Below are 22,227 nucleotides of genomic sequence, written 5' to 3' on the forward strand. Positions count from 1 at the left end.
GATCTCGTACCGGCGAGATGATCCTAGAACTTTGCAGAGACGCTAAGGGAGGTATGTACCTACTAAGAGGTAGTTAAAAAGTGTTAGGGAAGGGCATGCAACTGCGGGTAACTCGTGGGCAACTCGTGGGATTGCGGGGCGCCTCCCAAGTGCTTGGCATGCACCGGTAAGCGGGACGCTAAGCTCGTTACGGGAGGCCCCAAGTGCCCGGCTAGTAAGCCGGCCGCTAAACCGTAGGCGTGAAGGTGACGCAATGGATCCTGAATCACTTCTACGCGGCACCGCAGCTGCTATACCAAGCAGCCACTGAGTCGTTGTCGGACATTGTCCCTACCGCATCCCTACCGGAAACGGTAATTGAGTAGCAGAGAAAGTCTGGTATGGATGCCATGTGGACGACAGGCGGGTTCTCGATTCAAGAGATCGTTACGACCTCGAATTAGGGCTACGTGGTTGTCAAGGCGGACGGAGTATTCTACTGCAGTTGCTATGCTCCACCGCGTTGATCTACAGAGAGGTTCGCGAGAGCGGATTTAGGTCTTGTCAGCCTAAAAATGGACCAAAGGTAGATGGACGCACCACCTTATCCTGGAGATAGCCAGATTGAACGAGAAGCACCACGAGGAAGTTAACTCCCAACTGGCACAGATACTGTTAGGCCATGGCTGCTTTGGGCAGTATCTGTACAAGTTTAAGCACGCGGAGTCACCCATGTTGCAAGGCACCAATCGGTTGACCCATCGAAATGCCAGTGAAGGCTAACTCCGCCTTTACTAAGTCACCCAAGTTGTTAAAAATAAGGAGGTGCACTCGCCCTTCCCCTGAAGCAATGCCTAACGGTAGTCCCAGGAAGGTTCGGGTTCGAGGAAAGATGGAGAAACGTAGCGTACCTCCGAGAGCCCATCGTGACGGCACTGTTCAGAGTCCCACGCTGGCACCAGGACGTTGATCAGCCACCCCTAACATGGAGAACAGTCACTGTTTTGATCCGCACTGTCTTGGTAAACAGGCGTTCGGGTTGGCGAAGTAATTCCTCGACCGTCGAGATATGATCAATGATCGCGTCGCACCTTCTCACTTAGCTGTTGTCGGATGTCAACATTGCCCAGGATACACCAACCAGTTGTGTCCATGTTTCAGCTGATGCGGTGTTAAAAAAGAGTAGAAGAGTGTTCACACTACTTGCACAAATCGAAAGGAAGAACTGTCAAATAAATTTTAAAAACGGAGCATTGTATTTATTGCATGGAAAATCAGGTAACATATCTTATTGCTGGATACAGCTTCAGTCTGGTCCTTTCGCTTCTCCATCTCAATATTGGCCAGCACACAAAAAACGAAAATGATGATTGTTATGGAAAGACAAAACAAAAACTGGAAAAAATTCAAAAGTTGCTATGTTTTTGGAGTCGAACGAAAAATAGAAACGTTCCTATTCCATTTGACATATCGAACGGCATGTCGAGTCACAATATCGAATAGGTGTAAACGTAAACCAACATTGCATTTGGTATATTTTCGAGCAATCAGCTCGAATTAGATAAAAAAATCAGATAGTCTAAACATACCCTAACAGTTGGCGGTTCCTTTATGATTAACTGTCGTAAATACATTTCAACTCAGCAACATGAATTTATGTCTGGTTGATCAGTTGACACATATCTCATGGGGTTCACATCTACATCTTTCAATGGAATATCCCGATTTAACTAAGTCGATATAACATATGCCGTTCTAAAGGCTGCTTTGATCGTATTAATCACAACTTAAAATCGCTGTAAATGGCTGGGTATAACGACGTTGGAGAAACGACAGAGAGCTTCAAAAGCTGCTTTTCCTGCCAATCTCCTTTCATCAGAGACTGTAATTTACTACTGAAACAGCTTAACGTTAGTGCCCAAGCCAGTCGTTTGAGTACCAGAGTCGGTTTGCTCCGTCTTCCGTTAGCTAGAACTGAATACCTTCAAAATTCATTACCTTCGATGCGTGTGATATTTAACGAATGTTTTAATCCTTTCGGATTTTGACAAATAGATTAACTATTCCGGCGAAAGCTGCTTCAAGAGTCGTGATTATTCTACAATTAAACCTTGACTCTATTTATCAGTTATTAGAAGTTATTAGGTCAGTTGTTAGATGTAATCACCTTTTTCATGTAGACTTTTAAGTCAGATAGAAATAATATAATAATAATAACTTCTAAAAGAGCCAATTGTCGTCTATTGAAACCGAGGTGGTTAATTTTTATATGCAGAATACCGATTTATTTGAAATAGGAACCTTTTATTAAATTAAAAAATGAATACAAATGTGTAAAATTAATCATTAGGTTGGGGCAAAGTGATCGATTTTCCAGAACCAAGTTGTTCTGGTTCTTTTTGGGATCCCAAACAACCCTAAGCTTACCTGAAGTCGATTGGTTTTGTCTCCGCTTGGCGCATTGTATTTCAAATTTGTATGAAAATTTATATGGGAAAACCTACTTTTTTGCATTTACCATTCTAGAGAGCTCAGTAATGCTCGAATAATGCACTACATTATGTTAAAGTATAGTATTTCAGATGAGTAACAACTTTGCAAAAGACACTGAAGAGCTAGAATGTCCCCAAGAAGAGCAATAGCTGTTCAAAGTTGAGTATGTCTATTTAAATGCAAAAAATCTTGTTTTCTGCCAACATTACCAATGTACCGGCGTTAGTTGGATTCCCATCAGAAGTAACCTGTCGTAACGAGTTTCTACACTCAGCTGGACCAAGCAAACAAATTTAGGTCAATATTCTAGGCGTAAATAGAATCTTCAACGTGTTTCAGAGGTAACTTCTGATGGAAATCTGACTGACGCCGGTACACTGGCAGTGTTGGCAGAAAAAATGATATGCAACATAAATTTCGACATACTCAACTTTGAACAGCTCCAGTATTTTTTTGGGACACCCTAGCTCTTTAGTGTCTTCGGCCAAGCTGTTAGGCATCAAAAAACCTACCATTTGAAGTCATGAAACCTATGATTTGAGCCATTTCGAGCTCTTCAAAATGGAAAATGCAAAAAAGTGTTTTACATACAAGTCTTTATATAAATTTGAGATGCAATGCGCCAACCGTAGACAAAACCAATCGACTTCCGATAAATTAAGGATTGTATGGGACCCCAAATAGAACAAAAAAACTTGGTTCTGGCTTTCTGCTATCTGCGATTCTTCACCCTATTAACCATATTGCTACTTTCGAATATACCGATATATAAATATTTCAAGCCTTCCAGAAGCTAGAAATCGCCATTTTCTCAAACACCAATTCTCGGCCGGCGTCATCCGGGTTCACTAATATTGGGGAACATCCATAAATGACTCAAAACAGACGAAACAGTGATAAAAAAGAACAATTAGAAAAAATCCAAATTTTTTTTCTTAGTTTCCTTTTTTCTACGAAGCTTAGCTTGACCCTCCACCCAGGGCCGGCGTCATACTATTTTCCTGTTTGGGTAGTAAGAAATAGAGAAGGTTCATGGGTGGCCTTCTGGCAGTTGACCGGAACGATCGACATGGCGGGCTAAAAAACATGCGTGTTGGCATGTTTTTGAGTACTTTCTTCGCTCTATTCATCAATTTTTCCTCAGTTTTGGCGACAAAATTGTTGGAGTAGATCTTACGCTTCAGTTTTGCCCAGAAACTCTCGATGGGGCGCAGCTAGGGGACGCTCCATCTCCTCTAACGATTGCTCCGAGTACTGGGCCGACGGTAGATCTAGCCAGTACACCGTGTTTTCGCCCAACTTCCGGCAGGCATTTCTTACTATAAATTTCCCCGTTCACGGCCAGTCCGAAGCGAAAGAAGAGCAGCTTTGACTCTGACATCAAATAAAACACAAAGGGCCCCGCCAGTCGTTGCCATCCATGTTCGCCAGCTAATTTGACCGGCGGCACCAACCTCCCGACCAGGCGCACGCAGCGATATGGCCATTTTTCCTTCGGGTTTCCTCTTCAGCATCCTTTGGAGCTTCTCATAGCTAAGGGTCGTCGGGATTTTTTTCGATGCTTTGATTATTGTCCAATAGTGCCAAGATATTGTAGATGCCGAAACGGGCGTATCCCCGACGTCCACGATATCCGTTTTTGTCGTGGTGGGGTACCGTTCTTTAAACGCGCACAATTCTGAATGAAGTAGTTTCACTGTTTTCGCTATCACGGTTAGAGTTCGGGTTAATTTTTTTCTGCTGACTATTATTATGATTGGGTTGTTTCGTTAGTACGTGTAAAGGTAAACCCATGCAAAATCATCGACAATTTTTGTGCATTTTTTAATGCAAACGTTAAGGCTCAACAGAATTGTCAACAAGTTTCCATCCAAAATTTAAACTAAATCGGACTTCTGGTAAGGCTTCACTTACAGTACCATTGAAAACCATTAAAACATTACATTTTTTTTGGTTTTGTCCGATAATTCCGTGTGGGTGAATACCCACAGGAATATTTTCCGAGTGGGTACAACTACCCATACTACCCACATCAACCGCCGGCCCTGTCCCCACCCTCCCTCTCGTCACATTTCGTCACAAAACTGGAAAACCTCCCCCTCCCCCCTCGAATGCTACGTCATTTATGAATGTTCCCTAGTGGATTATTTGTATATTATCTTGAGCTTTTCGGCTTTCTCGTAACCGGAAGCCGCCATTATTGGATACTAAGGGTTTTCCTCAATTTTACTCTGCTTTCTAGAAAACGAAAGTCGCCATCAGAGATTAAAAAATGATATCGAAAATTGATACATGGTCTCTGAGCGTAATTCCAAATCCGAAAATTGCCGTATTTGATATTAAGATTTTCTGACAACTCTGGAAAATGTTCAGTCGACGTACTAATTTGAGTTTCATGAAAAAAAAATCAATTTTTGACTTTTTTCATTTCAAATTTTTTCATCACTTAAAAGTCCTGTAAAACCAAACCCAAATATATTTTTGCGCATCCCTCGGAATCCAAACTGAGAGAAAAAAAATATCACGGCTTGTTGTGGCTCAAATTTTGTTGTTACAAACGTTTTAGCTCCTCTGAAAATTCTGAATTTTGGTGTTCTCTGAATTTTTAATACCTTTAAAAATCTTGCTAAATTTACGCTATCAACCATCCTATTCCACAGAAAGATGAGAAATTTTATGAGGAAAAACTTCCTGAAAGAAAAAAAAATCCTATCTTGAATTTTTGTTGAACTATTCAAGTTTTATTATGAAAAATACATTGTCAAATCTCAGAATCTTCAATGTGTGCAATATCGAGTCAACTACATCGAGTCTTGGCTACGGTTGCTTAGCAACACATTAGTTTGCTTGAATCTGTATCGATATACATAGTAGGCGCTGCAAATTAACCTGTTTTTATCGTAGAAAGATATTTTAACAGGCACTTCCCGGTAGAAGTTATCAAAGACACATCTTTCTTCCGAACAAGAAGTATTAAGCTTCTACTGATTCCATCGTGAGAATAAAATACAATCAATTTTCGAAAGTGCTGATATTATTGCGTCAGTTGCGTTTTTTTTAGTTTTTTGGAAGAATCCTAAATATGAGTACAGTGACGTTTCGATTATACCATGATCAGAAAAAAAATTCGCGTCATATATTTGAAACATATTTATTTCATGTTAATTGCATGTGTCAATGTATGTTCGTATTTGAATGTTATGTTTGAAATGTTCGGTATTTCGTTTCACTGCCGGCTACCAAATATTCGATATTTAGAGTTAAAAATAAATCCAGCAAATATTATCAAGGTGTTTTTTTTTCTCTGAAAACTGAATTGTTCGTGTAAATCTATTTTAACAAACAATAAGTTCGAATGAGAAAGTCTGGGTCTGACCGCTAGGTGGATTTATTTGGGTTTGGCGCGTTCACGTTACTGACTCTCAATATGAGGGAAAGATTAGGAAACAGCCACGTAAAATATTCAGTGTTTTCCTGCTACTATTAGCGATACCGCTTACCGTGCAACGCACGTGCTATTTAAATAAACCGTTGTGTAGCTTTTTTAGAGAGTCGAAATTTTGTGACTAAATGTTATGAGAGCGAGGGGCGGTGTAAAAATCACAAAAAAATGCTTCATCGTGCTCCCATATTGATATTTTTTGATGCCAAATGTCTTACAAGTTCCTAAATTGTTGAGATCTGGTGTTGTCTGAAAATAAATTAAAATCAACTTTTTAGGGCTTTTTTTATCTTCGAGCTGAGAGGACTCGTTGAAAATCGATTCTCGACTATTTGTGCATTTTTTCATCGGTCAAAAAATGAGACTTTGACCGCTACTTCCCGAAGTCTGATGAGCTGAAATTTTGTATGGGAACTTTTCTCGAAAAGATAAATCTTTTGAGCCCCAATCGCTTCTATCTTAGCGTTTCTATGTAAGTTTTAACGACTTCAGCAGTATGGGGCCAAGCGTAGTCATGCAGTCGAATCAATTTCCTTGTTTTCTTTTTTGCTAGTGTAATTACCTGGAGCAGTTTTTTACAGTCGAAAAACAACACTCAACGTTTCTTGGCTCCAAACAAGAAACCAGGTTGGTTCCCAAACTCTGAAATCGTTCGAAAATGGCTTAGTAGGTAACTTCTAATACCGAAGAAAGTTGTTCCTGCATTTGGCATGAATTCCCACCGGGCTTTTTCTCCAATTCAGCATTTTCGAAGGTTTTTGACCTCGATTCGATATTACCGGACCGATAACGGTACGTTATTGCACTAAGAGCAGCATTTCCGAAATTTCGTTTCAATTCTCGATGCGCTTCACTCGTCGTTTTCTTCAAATGAAATGAGAAAAGAAACACTTTCCGAAAATGATGATTATTTGGCACAAAAGCAGACATTCTCACACAATTTCAGGTAAATCACTAACGTATTAAAGCGGTTTGTTTACCATATATCTCAGCTGGAAGAAAAAATTAGCAATCACTGAGAGGATTTCTGATTTAAGAGGGTCTTTCCATCAGTCGGCTTAAAAAAGAAGTTGTTCTATTATTTTTGTTTGTTTCTTAATTACCAATTTGTTCAAATGGATGATAAATGATGGTCAATTATGCAAGTTTTATTTTTCTAAACTCAATTTTCATTGTGTCCAATAATTACAGAAATTCATTTAATATTGAATTCATATGATCGATCATTAAAAATCACTTTTCAATAAGCAAATACAAAGTATCGCTCGTAATAGATTACCGCTCATCGTTATGCAGAATGTTCAGTAAACTTGTGATAACAAAATAATCGATTCGAATTCCGCATCGCTGTTTGCCGAAGGAAAAAAGATTAAGCCATCAATTCATCGGTTTCTCGAAACGTGCAGTCGTCGCAAAGCTTTGGGGCCACGATAATCCAGCCACTCCATCAAACAGATCAAATAAACTTCGGGAAGAAGAGGTGAAAAAGCAATCAACATTTTAACGTCGGTTTCGATCCTTTGAAATCGAGCTGACAAAAAAATGGCACTTGAGCGTGGCAAAAGATAACACTAAAGAAAAATCACACTCAAAACACCGAATAGATAAGTAAGCGATTATCGGCCATCCCGAGATCGGTTACATTCCACAGACAAGCGGACCAACAGCAAATAAAGGTAATTTCCGCAGAACTCAGTGAATCGAACTTGAATCATTCAGTAGCATTTAATTTGATTTTTCCCAACCTCCCAGGCTTCCTATTCAAATTGGCACCAATAAAAAGAAACTCAATCATCTCCTAGAGCAAACAATCGATCTGCTAACCTCTTTGTAGCGTTGGTTGGCTTGAGAAAAGCTCTGCTAGAGCAATTGCATTTGCATCGTCTCCATTCACTTTGATTTCTGTGATCTATTGATACTGAAACAGAGAACTTTACTCTCTATGCACAGCCTGCTGCTGCTGCCTTGTCACATTTCTCATATCTGACTTGGAAGATCTATTAACATAGACGCCTAGGAAGAAGACCATTCTGTAGAAGGTTTGAATTACGGTATGTTGACAAATGACATTAACGGTCGATCTTCGTACCTGCCGTTCTTAGCTTAACTTGCATCCAATATACGCCACCGACGATGGGCAAGACTCCTTTGAAGCTTCTTCTGTGAGTAAAACCTTTTCCCACTTGAGTCACCCCCCGGAAGTCTTCTCGAGCTTCAATATTATCGCAGCGAAGATCAATTGAAAATCAAATTAAATCCCCCCCCCTCGCTAGCCTGTTTTTGTCGTCTGTTGTTCTTGTGCTCGTCTGCGTGCATCACCGTTTGAGGATTTGACTGCATTTTCCCGCCACTCTATTTGCAATTCCGGCCATTATCGTCATCATCAGTGACAGTCTCTGGGTGGGTGTGTTTTCCATTATGCATACTGTTTTAAGTGAATTTACATGCATAAGAAAAAAGAAAGGATGCTATCAAAACTGTTATAAAAGCACACTCTTTTTTTTCTCGCTCTTTCGACTCGAATTCAACAATCGCTTCCGAGTGATTTATTCTCCAATGGCGCACACGGTGCGATTATAGACTGATGGAAAATCAACGCCTGCTTAGTAGGTTTGGAGGACCCCCCACCGTTCACTTTGGAATCGTTTCTTTCGATCACAAACTCTGAGAGTAGTCAGTGGCAATGGCAAATAGTAGAGGAGGAAATGGCAATACAGCGGGCAAAATGGGCCACCATAAATCTGTACAACCGGCAGCAGCAAGCAAGCAATTTCCCTTCGAACAAGAATTGCTGTTTGTTGCCACTGGAGCAGATTTATGACGGCTCGTTTGCTACCGGCTTTCCTGTCTTTGTCTGCGCGCTGCCGTACGACTGACACTCCTACTTCTACCAGCCGTGACCGACTATAAGCGAACTACGAAGAACAAGAAAATAACTGGCGGCATTAATCTTATTACGAGATTTTTTTTTAATTGCATCCCTGAATAACTAAATTGTCAGCGCAAGTTGCACGCCGAGCAGCGAAATCAGGCTAATGAAGTTGAAATTATTCTCCCTACAAATGATAGCAAATCGAACGGATTCCAATCCCAACGACGAAAATAAAAAACAACCATCGCACGAGTGCACTCCACTGTGGATCGCCACTTTTGGAAACTTTCAGCATGTTCGATTTAACAGAAGAGTTTTTTTTTGCCGAAAGAAAAAAAAACAGCAAAATAACCGCCTCTCAAACAACCGAACAAAGAAAAGGAATCCGCATCCGCAGCAGAGAAAATTTGTGGCAGTACAATGAATAGATTTCCAACCATTTTCACGACGGAGGAAAGATAGGGGGCGGGGAAACTTACCAACTAATTTTCGTACTTTTGCGTCGCTGTCCTACCAATTCGCTGGTCAAGTTAAAAAATGTAGCTTTAATTTTGTTTATACTTTTTTTCGGTTTCTCTCCCCCTCACGCATACTCTATTCTGGAAGCCCGCTCTCAGCTAGGGATAGCCTTCTTTGATGGCGTAAACTTTTCCAATGCACAGTGGATTAAATCGGAGATTTTGCGTATCATCTAACAAGCTAATACACCCATGAAAAGTTAGACATTTTTTACACAAAGGTTGCATTTATAATATAAACAAACGATACTCATTAAATGCTCTCCGAAAACACCGATATTCCTTTCCCGTTTACTTGAATAATTTAAAAAAATATCGCGAACTGATCACGAGCCGTTCATAGAAACCGGCTCACAGTTTTTTGAGCACTCAAATTCTGATATATTCTAATTCCAATCCATGCTATGCATTTATAGTTCAAATGATGCATTATACAATTCACACATTTGTTGTGCGAAATCGGAGCAGAAATTGTCTCAACCGAGTTAGGACGATTTTCTTGTTTAAAAAAAATGTTCAAATTTCAGGCAAAAATTTGATTTTTCACAGCACTCAATGTTATTTCAATTGAAGAATGGAAAAATCCACTTTGCTCAAGAGGTCGGAAAAAGAATAACTGCTTCTTTCTTTAAGCACTCTATTGCCAAAATTGCGCAGATGGTAATTTAATTTGAATTATTAGATTAGATTGAGAAAAACAACAAATATTTTCATAGATTCTGGAAGACAATATTTCACGCTTATAAAAACACATCAATGTAGGAACAAGAACGATGTTTTCTGGGTTCAAAGTGAGCAAATATGGCATATTTTACTGCGAAAATGTTACATGCCTTCGAACCGTTAGTTAACTGAGTTGAATAACATGAGACACAAAAGTGATCCGTAATTGTGAGAGATAATTGTGGGGGGTCAAATTTTTACGAATGCTCTGTCCATTTAGCAATTGTTAAGGCAAGGCAAGGTGAACAAAATTCAATTTTCCAATCAAAACAAACTTCAAAATAAAATTCTCCAAGCTGTACCGCTGTACCGCCCAATTTTTCTACTCCTTTGCATACCCGTTTAACGTATGCACTGGTAACAGGTAGTTCGAACATTATTTCACCTAATGTTAATAGTTCGAAAATGACCGTTAATGTGGGGGGTAAACAAAAAAACGGTAGAAAATGAAAATAGATTGATCGCCCCAGCTAATATTACTACCGAAAATATTTTTTCTAATGTCAACTGATTGGGACCTATTAGGTACTTTCTTTTCTGAAACAAGCAATGTTCGATCTTATGAACGCCATGTTGCAGGCAAATTCCAGGTTTGAAGCAATTCAATTGGAACAAATTTTACACTTAAAGTCGTTTCTAGTTTAAAGTTTAACAATGATTGTAAATAAATCAATCAAAATTTCAAATTGGAATGCTGACTCATTGAAAGCCAATGAAAATGAGCTTTTTAATTGTTGAACAGTAAATAATGTGCTCATTGCAATTATTATTGAAACATTTTTGAAGCCAACATTAAATTAAAATATGATCCTAATTACGTGGTTCAAGCTGGAACCCCTTCCTTACGGAAGAGAGAGGAGTGTTGAACGACCATTGAAATATGTTTTGCCTTTAAAATTTTTTTACTTGTCAAATTTAGTTCCATTTACTTGACTAGTTCTCAACATGTGCGAAAAATTGTGTTTCATTTGTATGGGACCCCTCCCTTCCAGATTAGGAAGGAGTCTCGAACAGGGCCGGCGTCACACTATTTTCCCGAGTGGGTAGTAAAGAATAGGGAAGGATCATGGGTGGCCTTTCGGCAGTCAACCGGAACAATCGCCATGACGGACGAAAACATACGTGTAGGCAAGTTTTTGTCCAGTACCTCTCGATGGGGCGCAGCTTGGGGACGCTTCATCACCTCCAACGATTGCTTCGAGTAGTGGGCCGTCGGCAGATCCTGCCAGTATACCGCGTTTTTGCCCTTATGGTATTTCTTGATGAACGACGCAACTTCTGGCAGGCAAATACTATAAATTTCCCCGTTTACGACCAGTCCGGAGCGAAAGAAGAGCGGCTTTGATATCCCCTTCTCACTGATTGTCAACCACAGCAGAACCAATTTGGGGAACTTAGTGTATCAAATTAACTTTACTGGAGAAAGTAAAATACGAAGTGCCTTGCCAGTCGTTGCCATCCATGTTCGCTAGGTAATTTTCACAGTTTGGCCGGTGGCACCAATCCACAGTGGGAAATCGCTGTCCATCAGCCCAATGAAATTTTACCGTCAGCTGCTTCATAATATTTTTTTGACGTTTTCTGCCATTTTTTTTTAACTACATTACTTCAAAGGGGGGGGGGGGTCATTTTTAGTGTCAAAGGAAAAGTTTTTTTAAATACCTTACAAAATAAATCTCTTTCATTAGGTACTGTAAAATTTGGTTATAGCAGGACTGACACTTTAAAGAAAATATAACTCGGAAAAACGGATCACGGATATCGACACAGACCACCACATACTACCAGTACAGACACGTCAGAACCGTCCTCCTCGGCCAAACATCCGTCAGTTAACCAACACGCAGGCTGCCGAGAACTACGCGCGCCTACTGGATGAGGCACTACCTTCCAGGAAGAATTATGTGCTTCGACTCTCGACGATGGATGGGGGAAGCTACGCTCGGCTATTGGAGAGCACGCAACAGCGGCACTAGGTGTGGTAACGTCGAGCCAATAAAATGACTGGTTTGACGGGGAGTTCCAGCAGGCGATGGAGAGGAAGAAAAGAGCTTGGAAAAACTATCTAAGCATCGCCACAAGAGAGAACGCGGCCAAATACCACCGAACTCGGAAGGAGTTGACCACGATTCTGAGGAGGAAAAAGCGCTAGCAGGAGGACAGAGATCGTGGAGAGCTGGAGCAACTGTTTCGGGCTAACGATACGCGCAAGTTTTTGAGAAGGTGAACCAATCCCGTAAAGGTTACACACCGAGTCCAGATATGTGTAGGGACGTGGAAGAAAACCTAATCACAAACGAGCGCGAAGTGGTTGACAGATGGCGGCAGTTCTTCGATGAGCACCTCAATAGCGGAGCAACGGAGGGAGGCGGAAGGGAAGTTATCCTTGGAGTGCCTACAAACGACAGTAGTATCCCAGTTCCTGATATCCTGAAGATCAAACGGGAAATTGGGTCACTCAAGAACAACAGAGCTGCCGGCAAAGACAAACTACCGGCAGAGGTCTATAAACACGGAAAAGGGTGACTAACAACAGTACTCCACTGGGTAATCTCCTGGATTTGAGAGGAAGAGAGACTACCGGAGGAGTTGTATGCCCCATCTATAAAAAAGGGCGATCGGCTGCAAAGCAGCAACTACCGCGGCATAACGCTGATCAACGCTGCCTACAAAGTTCTCTCCCAGATTCTACTCCGCCGACTATCTCCTTTAGCGAAAGAATTCGTAGGGCAGTTCCAAGCGGGCTTCACGCTACTACGGATCAAATTTTCACTCTCCGTCAGATCCTTCAGAAAATACTGGGAGTACAACGTGCCCACACATCATGTTTTGATTTGATTTATTTATTTAATTCATCCAACCTTTTGTGGTCTTAATGAATATAGGGATGGGAAAAAGCCCATATGAGTTTGAACAACACGTCTATTCTCAAATGAGCCTAAAAAACCCATCATCTTCTCAAACATATAATGGACTTATTCATGCCATAGTTGGTTCGTTGGAAATTCAGACGAATAAGGTTGAATTGTTTGCTCGGATGAGATGGGCAGTGAAGTTGTAGCTGAGCTAGCAATGCCGGCGTGTCTTGAATTGAGGTCAACATTTTAAAAGCGGTGGTTGCTTTCAAGCACTTTCGTCGTTGTTCAAGGGTTTGCAGACCTCTCAGAGCATAACGATTCTGGAAGATTATCCGGATCTCTTCAAGGTAAATTCCGAAACGCACGACGAACAAACAATTTCTGGATACGTTCGTTACGATCAGTCCACACGTCGTATTGCGGGTCCCATATTACGCAGGCAGCTTCCAAAATCGGACGAACTGCTGAACAGTAGAGTGAGCGCAGTGTACAGGGATCGTTGAAGCATTTCCCAATTTTGAAAATCATTTCTAATTGCTTGTTGGCCTCATTGATGATGGATGAATAACGCTGATTGAAGGTTAATTCTGTGTCCAACAGAACTCCCAAGTCTTTAATACAACCATCAGAGCGTTCAAGAGTTTTCCCATCAATAGTATACTGAAACAATATTGGTGATGTTATACGATAGAAGCTGATAACATTGCACTTTTCAATACTAAGCGTAAGTCTGTTCCTGCGACACCAAGCGGCGAAAATATTTAGCAAGCTCTGCAGTGTAATGCAGTCATCAATCGATTTAATGTCCAGGTAAATTTTAAGATCCTCGACATAAAGAAGTCGGCTGCCACGGGGCAACAGAAATATGACGTCGTTGATAAACAAGGAGAATAACAGTGGTCCTAATGTGCTACCTTGCGGGCCCCTGACTTATTGCAAAACCATTGTGACTGCGATGCTCCAAGTTTTACCGCCATCCGTCTCTCACAATAATACGTGCTAAACCATTCTCCAACAAAATATGATGGTCGACACGATCAAATGCTGCCTTTAGGTCAGTGTACACCGCATCAATTTGAAGGCGTTGATTTAATGTACGCAAGCAATGTGACTAGAGCTCCAGTAAATTAGTCGATACCGATCTGCCTGGAAAGAAGCCATGCTGGGAGGTGCTAATGTAACTCTTCACCCGAAAGAAGAGGTAATTGTTCATCATGGACTCCAAAACCCTCGAGCATGCACACAGAGAGGTAACCGATCAGATATCAGGATTGTAACGAATTTTGATATTTTGCTACGAACTTTTTGTATCAACTTGTGTTCTAAACTTGGTCTCGTTAATAGTTGAAATATCAAAATTCCTATCAAAATACTTATTGATTATTGCAATTTATAACATGTTTGTAAGGTTTCTTGGCAGAAAAAGATCAGAATTTGTTAGAATATACGATATTTTGTTAATTGAATAACAAATTTTGTTATAAATATGCTATTAAAAAACATTCTTTTCAACATTCAAGTGTATGATAACAGAATTTGACATAATTATGTACTTTTTATCATTCTGGCATATGGGTCATTCCATACAAAATGATCACGAAAAAGCACAAACTTGGACACGACCATCGCAGATTTTGCTCAAAGTTGGGAGAATCATTCATCTACTGTCACTTTGAAAAACCCAAATTTGGTGTCGATTGAAATACACCCCGCTCTGTGGGACCCTTCTGTTTATTGCAAAAGTCACGCATTTTTTGTTCAAAATCTCTTTTGAAGTAGAATACTTCTCTCAGGAAGTTCGGCTACATAGGGATGTGAAATGAAAATCTGAAACCGAAAAAAGTAAAAAATATGTCCAATTTCAAATGCTAATAAATCGGTTATTATTCGATGGATTTCCTTCGTTCTTGCAGCAATAAATTGAAAAGTCTTCTAAGATTCTTCCCAAAAGAAGATAATTGTAATTTTATTATTCACACTATTGTACTATTGAAAATAGTCAAGCCTTGTCAAAACGAAAAATTCGACCTCTGATTGATCGATATATGATTGCTTCCCAAGCACGGTCGACAGAATCATATACCTTGCAGTTTAAAACATGCTATTTGGCCTATATAAGAGCCTGTTTCAGCGACAACAGCAGTCGTCCTCTCTTAAAAGCAGCACTAGCAGTGCAGTGGATACCAGCGACGGCGGAAAGCGGCCACAGCTGTGGCGTAGCAATGGATAGCACACTAGTTGCAGCGGATTCCAGCAACGATAGCAGCTGGGCCAGCTGATGCAGGGACAGTGGATACCAATGGCAGCGTATAGCAGCCACAACTGTGGCATGGCTATGAATAGCGAACGAGTTGCAGCGGATCTCAGCATCGATAGCGGCTGATGCAGTGAGGCACTTTAGTGAAATGCAGTTTCTGTGCGATAGTGGGCACTAGTAGATGCATTCAATGAAAAGTTGACTCATTTTGACAACACATAAGCCGTCTAGTTTTGAGTATAACACTCAGCATTTCATTGTTTACTTTATCACAAGGAATACTTTATTCGGCCTGTCAGTGATAGCGCAAAGATGTGATCGGCATCTTATCCGATACTAAAATGACAACAAATTGTCCTTTTCAGGATGAAATAAAAACTTGATTGAAGAGTTAATATTTTCTTGAGTTAATTCACATTTTTAAATTTGTAAAAGTTATAAATTTTACTTCATCTCCGTTTCACAAAACGTACTGAATAATCTTTTCCTTCAGTCATGAGCACGGTATCCGAAAAAATTTCATCTCAAAATTTAAAAATTGACAAGCAACTTACTATATTATTGAAAATGGTCAATCCTTGTTAAAGCGCAATGTTCGATTGATCTGATTAGTTAACGTTTATTTACTAGAAAAAATGACTGACACGCAAGCAGCCGGGTTATCTTTCTTGTAAAAGTATTCTATTTCAACCTTGCGATCGTGGCTTTGCACACTGTTTTTTTTTTCTTCTGTATTTCTATAATGTACTTTTGTCTTCCGGGTCATTGGGAGTTTCGGGGTTGTTCAAAACAGTAACAACAATGCCCTGTTTTGTTCAGGTAGTTCGTTTTTAGCAGTTACCTCGTCGTTCCTTCAACCAATTCTTACTCAACAAACTCCAAAGGCAAGGTATTATGGTTTTTAGTTGCCGATGAGGACAACCACTATTGGTCAACCGGTTTCGAATTTATGGCCGAAACAAATTTTTGTAATATAATGGCCATGATGAATACAATACACTGGGGTCTTTTTTTACGCGGGTTGTTTTCATGCGGTTTTTTTATACGCGAATTTTTTTTGAGCGATTTTTTACAATAACGCGGATTATTTTTACGCGATTTGAAAGATTATTTTTAAGCGGTATTAAATAAGTTTAGTATAATTAAATCCTATAAAGTAAAAATCAATCGTATGGTTCATGACAATAAGGTATTCTGTTTTATAAATCTAAATAATGCATATTTTTAATATATTTGCTGTTATTATCAAAAAATAGGCAATTTCCGTTGATTCGGGAAGAAGAAACAAAAATACATTGATAATTTTACAACGATACGAGTCAGGGTCGTTGCGTTTTACTTTCGTTCAAGAAACGAAAGCTTAAACATGTAGCAAAATTATTATAAAAAAGTTATTGTCATGTTCTTCAATGAATTCTCATTTTAGAAGCACTAAAAACTTATTTTGTATGTTTCCTTACCATTTTCATATCATTTTTCAAGTTTATATTTACTTATGTGCCATTATTTTTGATCGGATCTTATTATTGAATGTAGTTTTTTTACGCGATTTTTTAAAATTACGCGGTTTTTTTATACGCGGATTTTTTCACCGCGGTACAACCAACCGCGTAAAAAAAGACCCCAGTGTACTTAGAATCACAAGCTGGCCTGTTTCGGTGGTGTTCCGGATACTCCTGGATTTTTGAACCAAAACTAATCAAGCGAAATCAATATAGATTTGAAATCCGCAAATTAGCCCATTAGTGGCCATATCGAGCGGCTAGGTCCTTATAGGTCACTTTTTTTTACTTAGAATTTGCTTTATTTACAGTTTTATACACGCATAGTTATGTAACTTCTCAAAGAAACAGTGTTTTTATTTTCGTCAGGGACTTCTAGATTGTACATAATGTATCTCATAAACATTTTCAAAACTTTCGATTTTGTATCACTTGAACAATTAATTGTGGGAAATTGTAATTTTTCAAAGATTATATTTGGTTGCTGACATATGAAACGTATTTCTCTAATTATTTCTTGCCAGATGTTGTTTACTGTATTGCACGATGAAAACTTATGTTCTATTGTTTCACATCGGCCACATGTTAGACAATTTGGATCAATTCTTCTTTCCTGACGATAGAGTAGTTCATTGTGATATAACTTGCCATGCACTAGCAGATAATAGATAGATTTTTCATCTGAAGATAGCTTTTTATCATTGATATTTTTCCATATAAGTTTCCAGTTTCTGGTATTTCTTGTAGTTGCTCCAACTGGTGGTAGTCGGTTTAAAAAATGCTGGTATATCTGCTTCGCCTCTGAGTCATCTTGAATTTGTCGCGGGATCCCTTGAAGACCAGCTTTAATGGTTTTGACGTGTAGAAGGTCTGCTGGTGTTTGTATTAGTTGGATGTATCGATCTAGAGATGGTGTTACGTTTATTAAACGAAGGTACCTGTTTATTAGTAGTGCTTTTGTGTTGAGCTCATGTGAGTGTAGCCCTAAACCTCCCTGGTTTTTTGGGCGAATTATTTCGATCATTTGTACTCTTTGAGCAGGTACTCCATTCCATAAAAAGTAACCCATTTGTTTAGTAAACATAGCTATGTACTTATTTGTTATTGGAAGAATTGAAGAAAAGTACCATAGCTTTGAACAAATGTATGTATTAAGCAGGATTACTTTTTGTTTTATGTTTACCAGACGTGGGCGGTGAAGCCCCAATAGACCATTTACACTACGGTAAACTGCTTCCCAGTTTTGTGCGACTGTGTCTTTTATATTATTTTTGATACATACAATTTACATACAATCGCACAGGCAGACGAACCCGGTCGATCGAGACGTGGCTAGGGAGAGCAGATTTGGCAAACGTAACGCGAAACGAGTCTGACGGAGTGTAAACTTTTTTACCGCCGACGAGAGACATGGACCGCAATTGCTTACAATCCAAAATCTTCGCCTGTGTTTCAGTATTTTTGAAGCAACCGGTTGCGCTTTTTAGGATACACTCGACAGACAGACTCGAATCGGTTATGACACCGTCGATCTCCACGATTCGTGCGGGTATGTAAACGCGATACTCGCGTGTGAAGAGCTCAGAGCAAGCGATAGCATTGGCCTGTGTCAGATCACTGACCACGACACGGAGCTTGTTAGGTCGGACCTTGGAAATTTCGGTCACGGCCTTGTACCCCTTCGTCAGGTCTTTTGAAATTTGCAGTAAGTTTAATCGCTTTGAATTCACTCCTGCCTTTGGACGAAAATAAACAGTATAGCTGCCCTGTTGAGATCCGTCCGGGTAAAGCCTGGGGCGAGGGGGGACTGGAGAATGAACAGGGGAGGGGGTAACAGAAGGGTCAGGGTCAGGGGGGTTCGGGGATGGTGGCACGGGAGGCGAGGGATCTATATCCATCGCGCTAAATGTAGCGCACTAGCGAACTAGCGCCGACAAGAACACGTACCTCTTTACTTCTTCCTTCCAGCAGTGGTTGTCCGATCGTTCGAAGCTGCACCCAAAGCAGCCAGCGGCACCAGTACAGCAGCACCAATACAGCCACCAGCAGTGAGCCGGGTGTGAGATCACTCAGCACAGCGACACGGACTCGACTGTCAACTGATGGCCTTGAATAATACACTCTTTTGTTTGGCTATTCGTACACACGGACCGGATTGTAATAGAACGACCACTTTGCACGTCCGTTTCTGTCGAGTGTTCGACGCGGAATGAATTTTGGATTTTATGACGTGGATTTTGACTGTCAAATTTTGGAATTCTATCAGTGAACAAACGCGACTCGGAGGTTCTAGATAGTGGCAGAAATAAAAATGAAATTTCGAATTTCTAGAGTCGAGGTTCGAGGCTCAGAATTGTAGGGCTTTGGATCTGCTACTCCATAGTTCAGAAATTGAGGTTATGATTTGAAATATGTATATAAATCCTTTGCTACCTGATTTTGGATATTAGAATTAGGATTGTTGTTCAAGGTTTTTGGGATTTTGGAATAATAGATCTCTATTCCAGATCCGTTTTTCTGGTTTAGTAATGCAGCTTTCTGATTAGATTGCAAACTTCAAACTCCAGAAAATTAGGAATAATAATATCTATTTCCATGTCATATATTCCAGATAACAAATTTCACATTTCAAGTATTCAATTTTATATTTGAATTTACAGAATGTTTGAGATAATGGATTTTAACCGTCAGATCTAGGATTTCTAACAGAAAAAAAATATAATTGGGGATATACTCTTCTGCTCATCAAAGAACCTCGAAACACGGACTCGTAAATTTCCAAATTTTACCCATCCCCGTCACCATCGCAATCCACTGTGCCAGAGTAGCTTTTTCTCCCACTACCCTCCTTCGTGGGCTAGAGGAGGCAAAACCGGCAAGCATCATCGTTTCGCTAACTCATTTAATTGAAATTATATAATTAATGAAATGAAATGGAATTCCGAAAGTAGCTTCTTGTCGTCTCCCCGTCGCCTTCCACTCTGCTCTCCGCAAACAACAGTGGAGCGCTGTATCGGGTGACTCTCTTATTGTGGTTTATTCTACGCTACGAGAGGAGGAGTAAGGAGTTGGGTGACTCTTTGTACATTTATTGCAGTTTTTTTTTTCGAATGTTGTCGTTGTTGTTCCCATGCACAACCAACAGTTTGCAAACTGTGGTAGAATTTGCATGTCATTATAGTAATTTGTGGTTCTACTTTTTTCTGTTCCCAATTTGTTGTAACCGAATTTGTTATTCGCTCGTTGCAGTTGCTGGATTCCGATAGCATACAAAAGCAATTTACTAACAAGCTTAAAACACTAACTTATTGCTTGAAAGCATTTATATGGAACGCCACTAACAAACCGTCTAACCGCTTGATTTTTCCCCCTGGACTGCTCACCGACTGAAGGACTCTCCACCGCACAAACGCTAACACTTCAGCACTTTCAATATGATAAAAAGAATAAAAAAAACTGATCGAAATATTCTTCGGTTCGCACACAGGGACCCCCCGGACTGGACGGCATGAAGGGCGCCCAGGGCGAAACTGGCATCAAAGGAGAAAGAGGTGATCCCGGACTACCAGTAAATATCCTCTCGTGTCTAAGCACGGTTTGCGAAAAACCAGACATCTGAGCTGTGCATCCAATGCCTGTGCCCCTCGTTCGTGTCTGCATTCGATAAAAAAAAACCAATCTCCCTTCCTGCTTGATACCCTCCACCCCCTCCCCCTTCCGACAAAAACAGGTGATTCATCCTCCATCGCATGCTCTCAAGAGTCAAGTTGACCTTGACGTTGTTTTCCCGCCTTCTACTCTCAAGTGGCGGCCGAGAGTCGGAAATTGAAATCCAGCTCAAGGCCAGCTGAGAGGTTTCTGTCGAATCGCAGAGGCCATTTGTTGTACATAGTGCCAAACTATGGAACATTGTATAAAACGTCGTTTATAGTCACAAACGCTTTCCCTTACAGTGTTAGTATTTAACATTTTAGTCTGTAGGCTCCAGTGTAAATATGATAAAGATAAAAATCAAACACATCAATTTTGTTTTGTACAAAGAATACACGTCAGTCAACTGCAACCAGATCGAGCCTTGCTTGTCCGGAACACGGAGTGCGTCTGTTTTTTTTCTGTCTCTTCTAAATTGATTTCCCAGCATGGCGTCAGTACCCATCTTCCTCTGCTAGAAAATCTGTCCTCTTTGTGTACATTCCACCTTTGCACCGTTTTCCGCCAGGGAACTGACGGGATTCCGGGTCAGGAGGGACCACGCGGTGAAAAGGGCAACAAAGGTGACCCGGGGCCAATCGGGAAACGCGGTCGCAAGGGTGACCGCGGCGATAAAGGTGACCAGGGAGTGCCCGGTCTGGACGCTCCCTGTCCGCTCGGAATGGACGGTCTTCCACTGCCCGGATGTGGCTGGCGAGCGCCGAAAGTGGTGAGTACGAAGCACGCCCGGCTTCGGCGGAACTTCCGTAACGCTTTTTCCACCCTTTCTATCGTCCGACAGTACCAGGAGCCAGTGTTGCCATCACCACCGCACAAGGACTACCTCCCGGATGTGACCGGGACGGAAAACAACGAAAGCGAGTACGCCGAGGAGGAAGATGACGGCACCGGTGGTGGCGAAGGGGAAGACTACGAGGACGAGTACGCGGAAAATGAGAACGGAAACTGAAGGTCCGTACCGGACTTCGGCAGACGGCGACTAACTTGGGCAGTGAAACGTTTGAAACGAAGCAGAATGTTGCGAACGGAACAGAACGGAACCGGAAGATTCGCACTCGCGATGTCGATAAACTTCTCGCGTATGGTCCAGATGGTGGTTGCGACAAGAGGAAATCAAAAAAAGCCCACGAAAAAAGTCGATGTTTGCTGCGATCTGAATGGCTGCAGGGGAAGAATTGAAACGCAAAACAAAAAACCAGCCAAATGTTGAATTTATTGCTTGTGACTTTAATTTATTCGATGGGCGTCTACGAAATTACAGGGCTTTTTTTCTGATAATTAAATATACACCAGTGGTTGTATGTGTGTGTACGTGTGAAAATGTAGCGTATGATTAATGAACATGGATGAATGATTTTTTGTGATTTTATTTTAATTTCTGCAAATTAAATCGTCCGTTATGTTCCTGGAAACCAAGGGGAAGGGAAGCCACCCGTGATAAATCATCCACTGGATTTTCTTCAGAGCGTGATCGCGGTAATAATTACGATTATCGAACGTGTAAAAATGCGATTTATTTAAAGCGAACCCTGCGACTACGATTAAGGTTCCTATGATTATAATTTAATTTAGACATAATATGTTAGCACTAACAGCGTACGTTACGTAATAAGCAAATTCTGTAAAGCTCGCTTCGATCGGACCAGAATAATTTTTCATAAACTATTTCCACATTTTACCATTTATTTTTAGTATGAAAAAACAAACTTTCAATAAAGCACTAGAGACTTAGTTATTCGAAAGAAAATCTGCTCTCACACAGCAATTAGTCCCACTTGAAATTATCAACGAAACCGTCCTCATTAAACATGGCTCTGATTGAAACTGTGAAGCTTTTCCAATTATCGCCCTTCCGTGCGTTCCGGGCTGTCA

General features: G+C 40.6%; 1 protein-coding gene across 14 annotated transcripts in view; it reads left to right on the plus strand.

Moving 5' to 3' along the window:
* LOC129718367 (collagen alpha chain CG42342) overlaps window positions 1-22,072 on the plus strand; it is a 373,251-nt gene extending 351,179 nt beyond the window's left edge. For 13 of the 14 annotated variants that reach the window (XM_055669088.1, XM_055669087.1, XM_055669090.1 and 10 more), the window contains 3 exons: window positions 20,132-20,212; window positions 20,864-21,064; window positions 21,137-22,072. In XM_055669088.1, coding sequence (XP_055525063.1) covers window positions 20,132-20,212; window positions 20,864-21,064; window positions 21,137-21,304 — 450 coding nt within the window. In that variant the 3' untranslated portion in view covers window positions 21,305-22,072. Of the gene's footprint in view, window positions 1-20,131; window positions 20,713-20,863; window positions 21,065-21,136 lie in introns of those variants that run through there. The other variant, XM_055669096.1, reaches the window with a different exon arrangement.
* Window positions 22,073-22,227: the final 155 nt, after the last annotated feature.

This window comes from Wyeomyia smithii, chromosome 1 (assembly GCF_029784165.1).
Source record: "Wyeomyia smithii strain HCP4-BCI-WySm-NY-G18 chromosome 1, ASM2978416v1, whole genome shotgun sequence".
In the NCBI taxonomy this organism is placed as follows: domain Eukaryota; kingdom Metazoa; phylum Arthropoda; class Insecta; order Diptera; family Culicidae; genus Wyeomyia; species Wyeomyia smithii.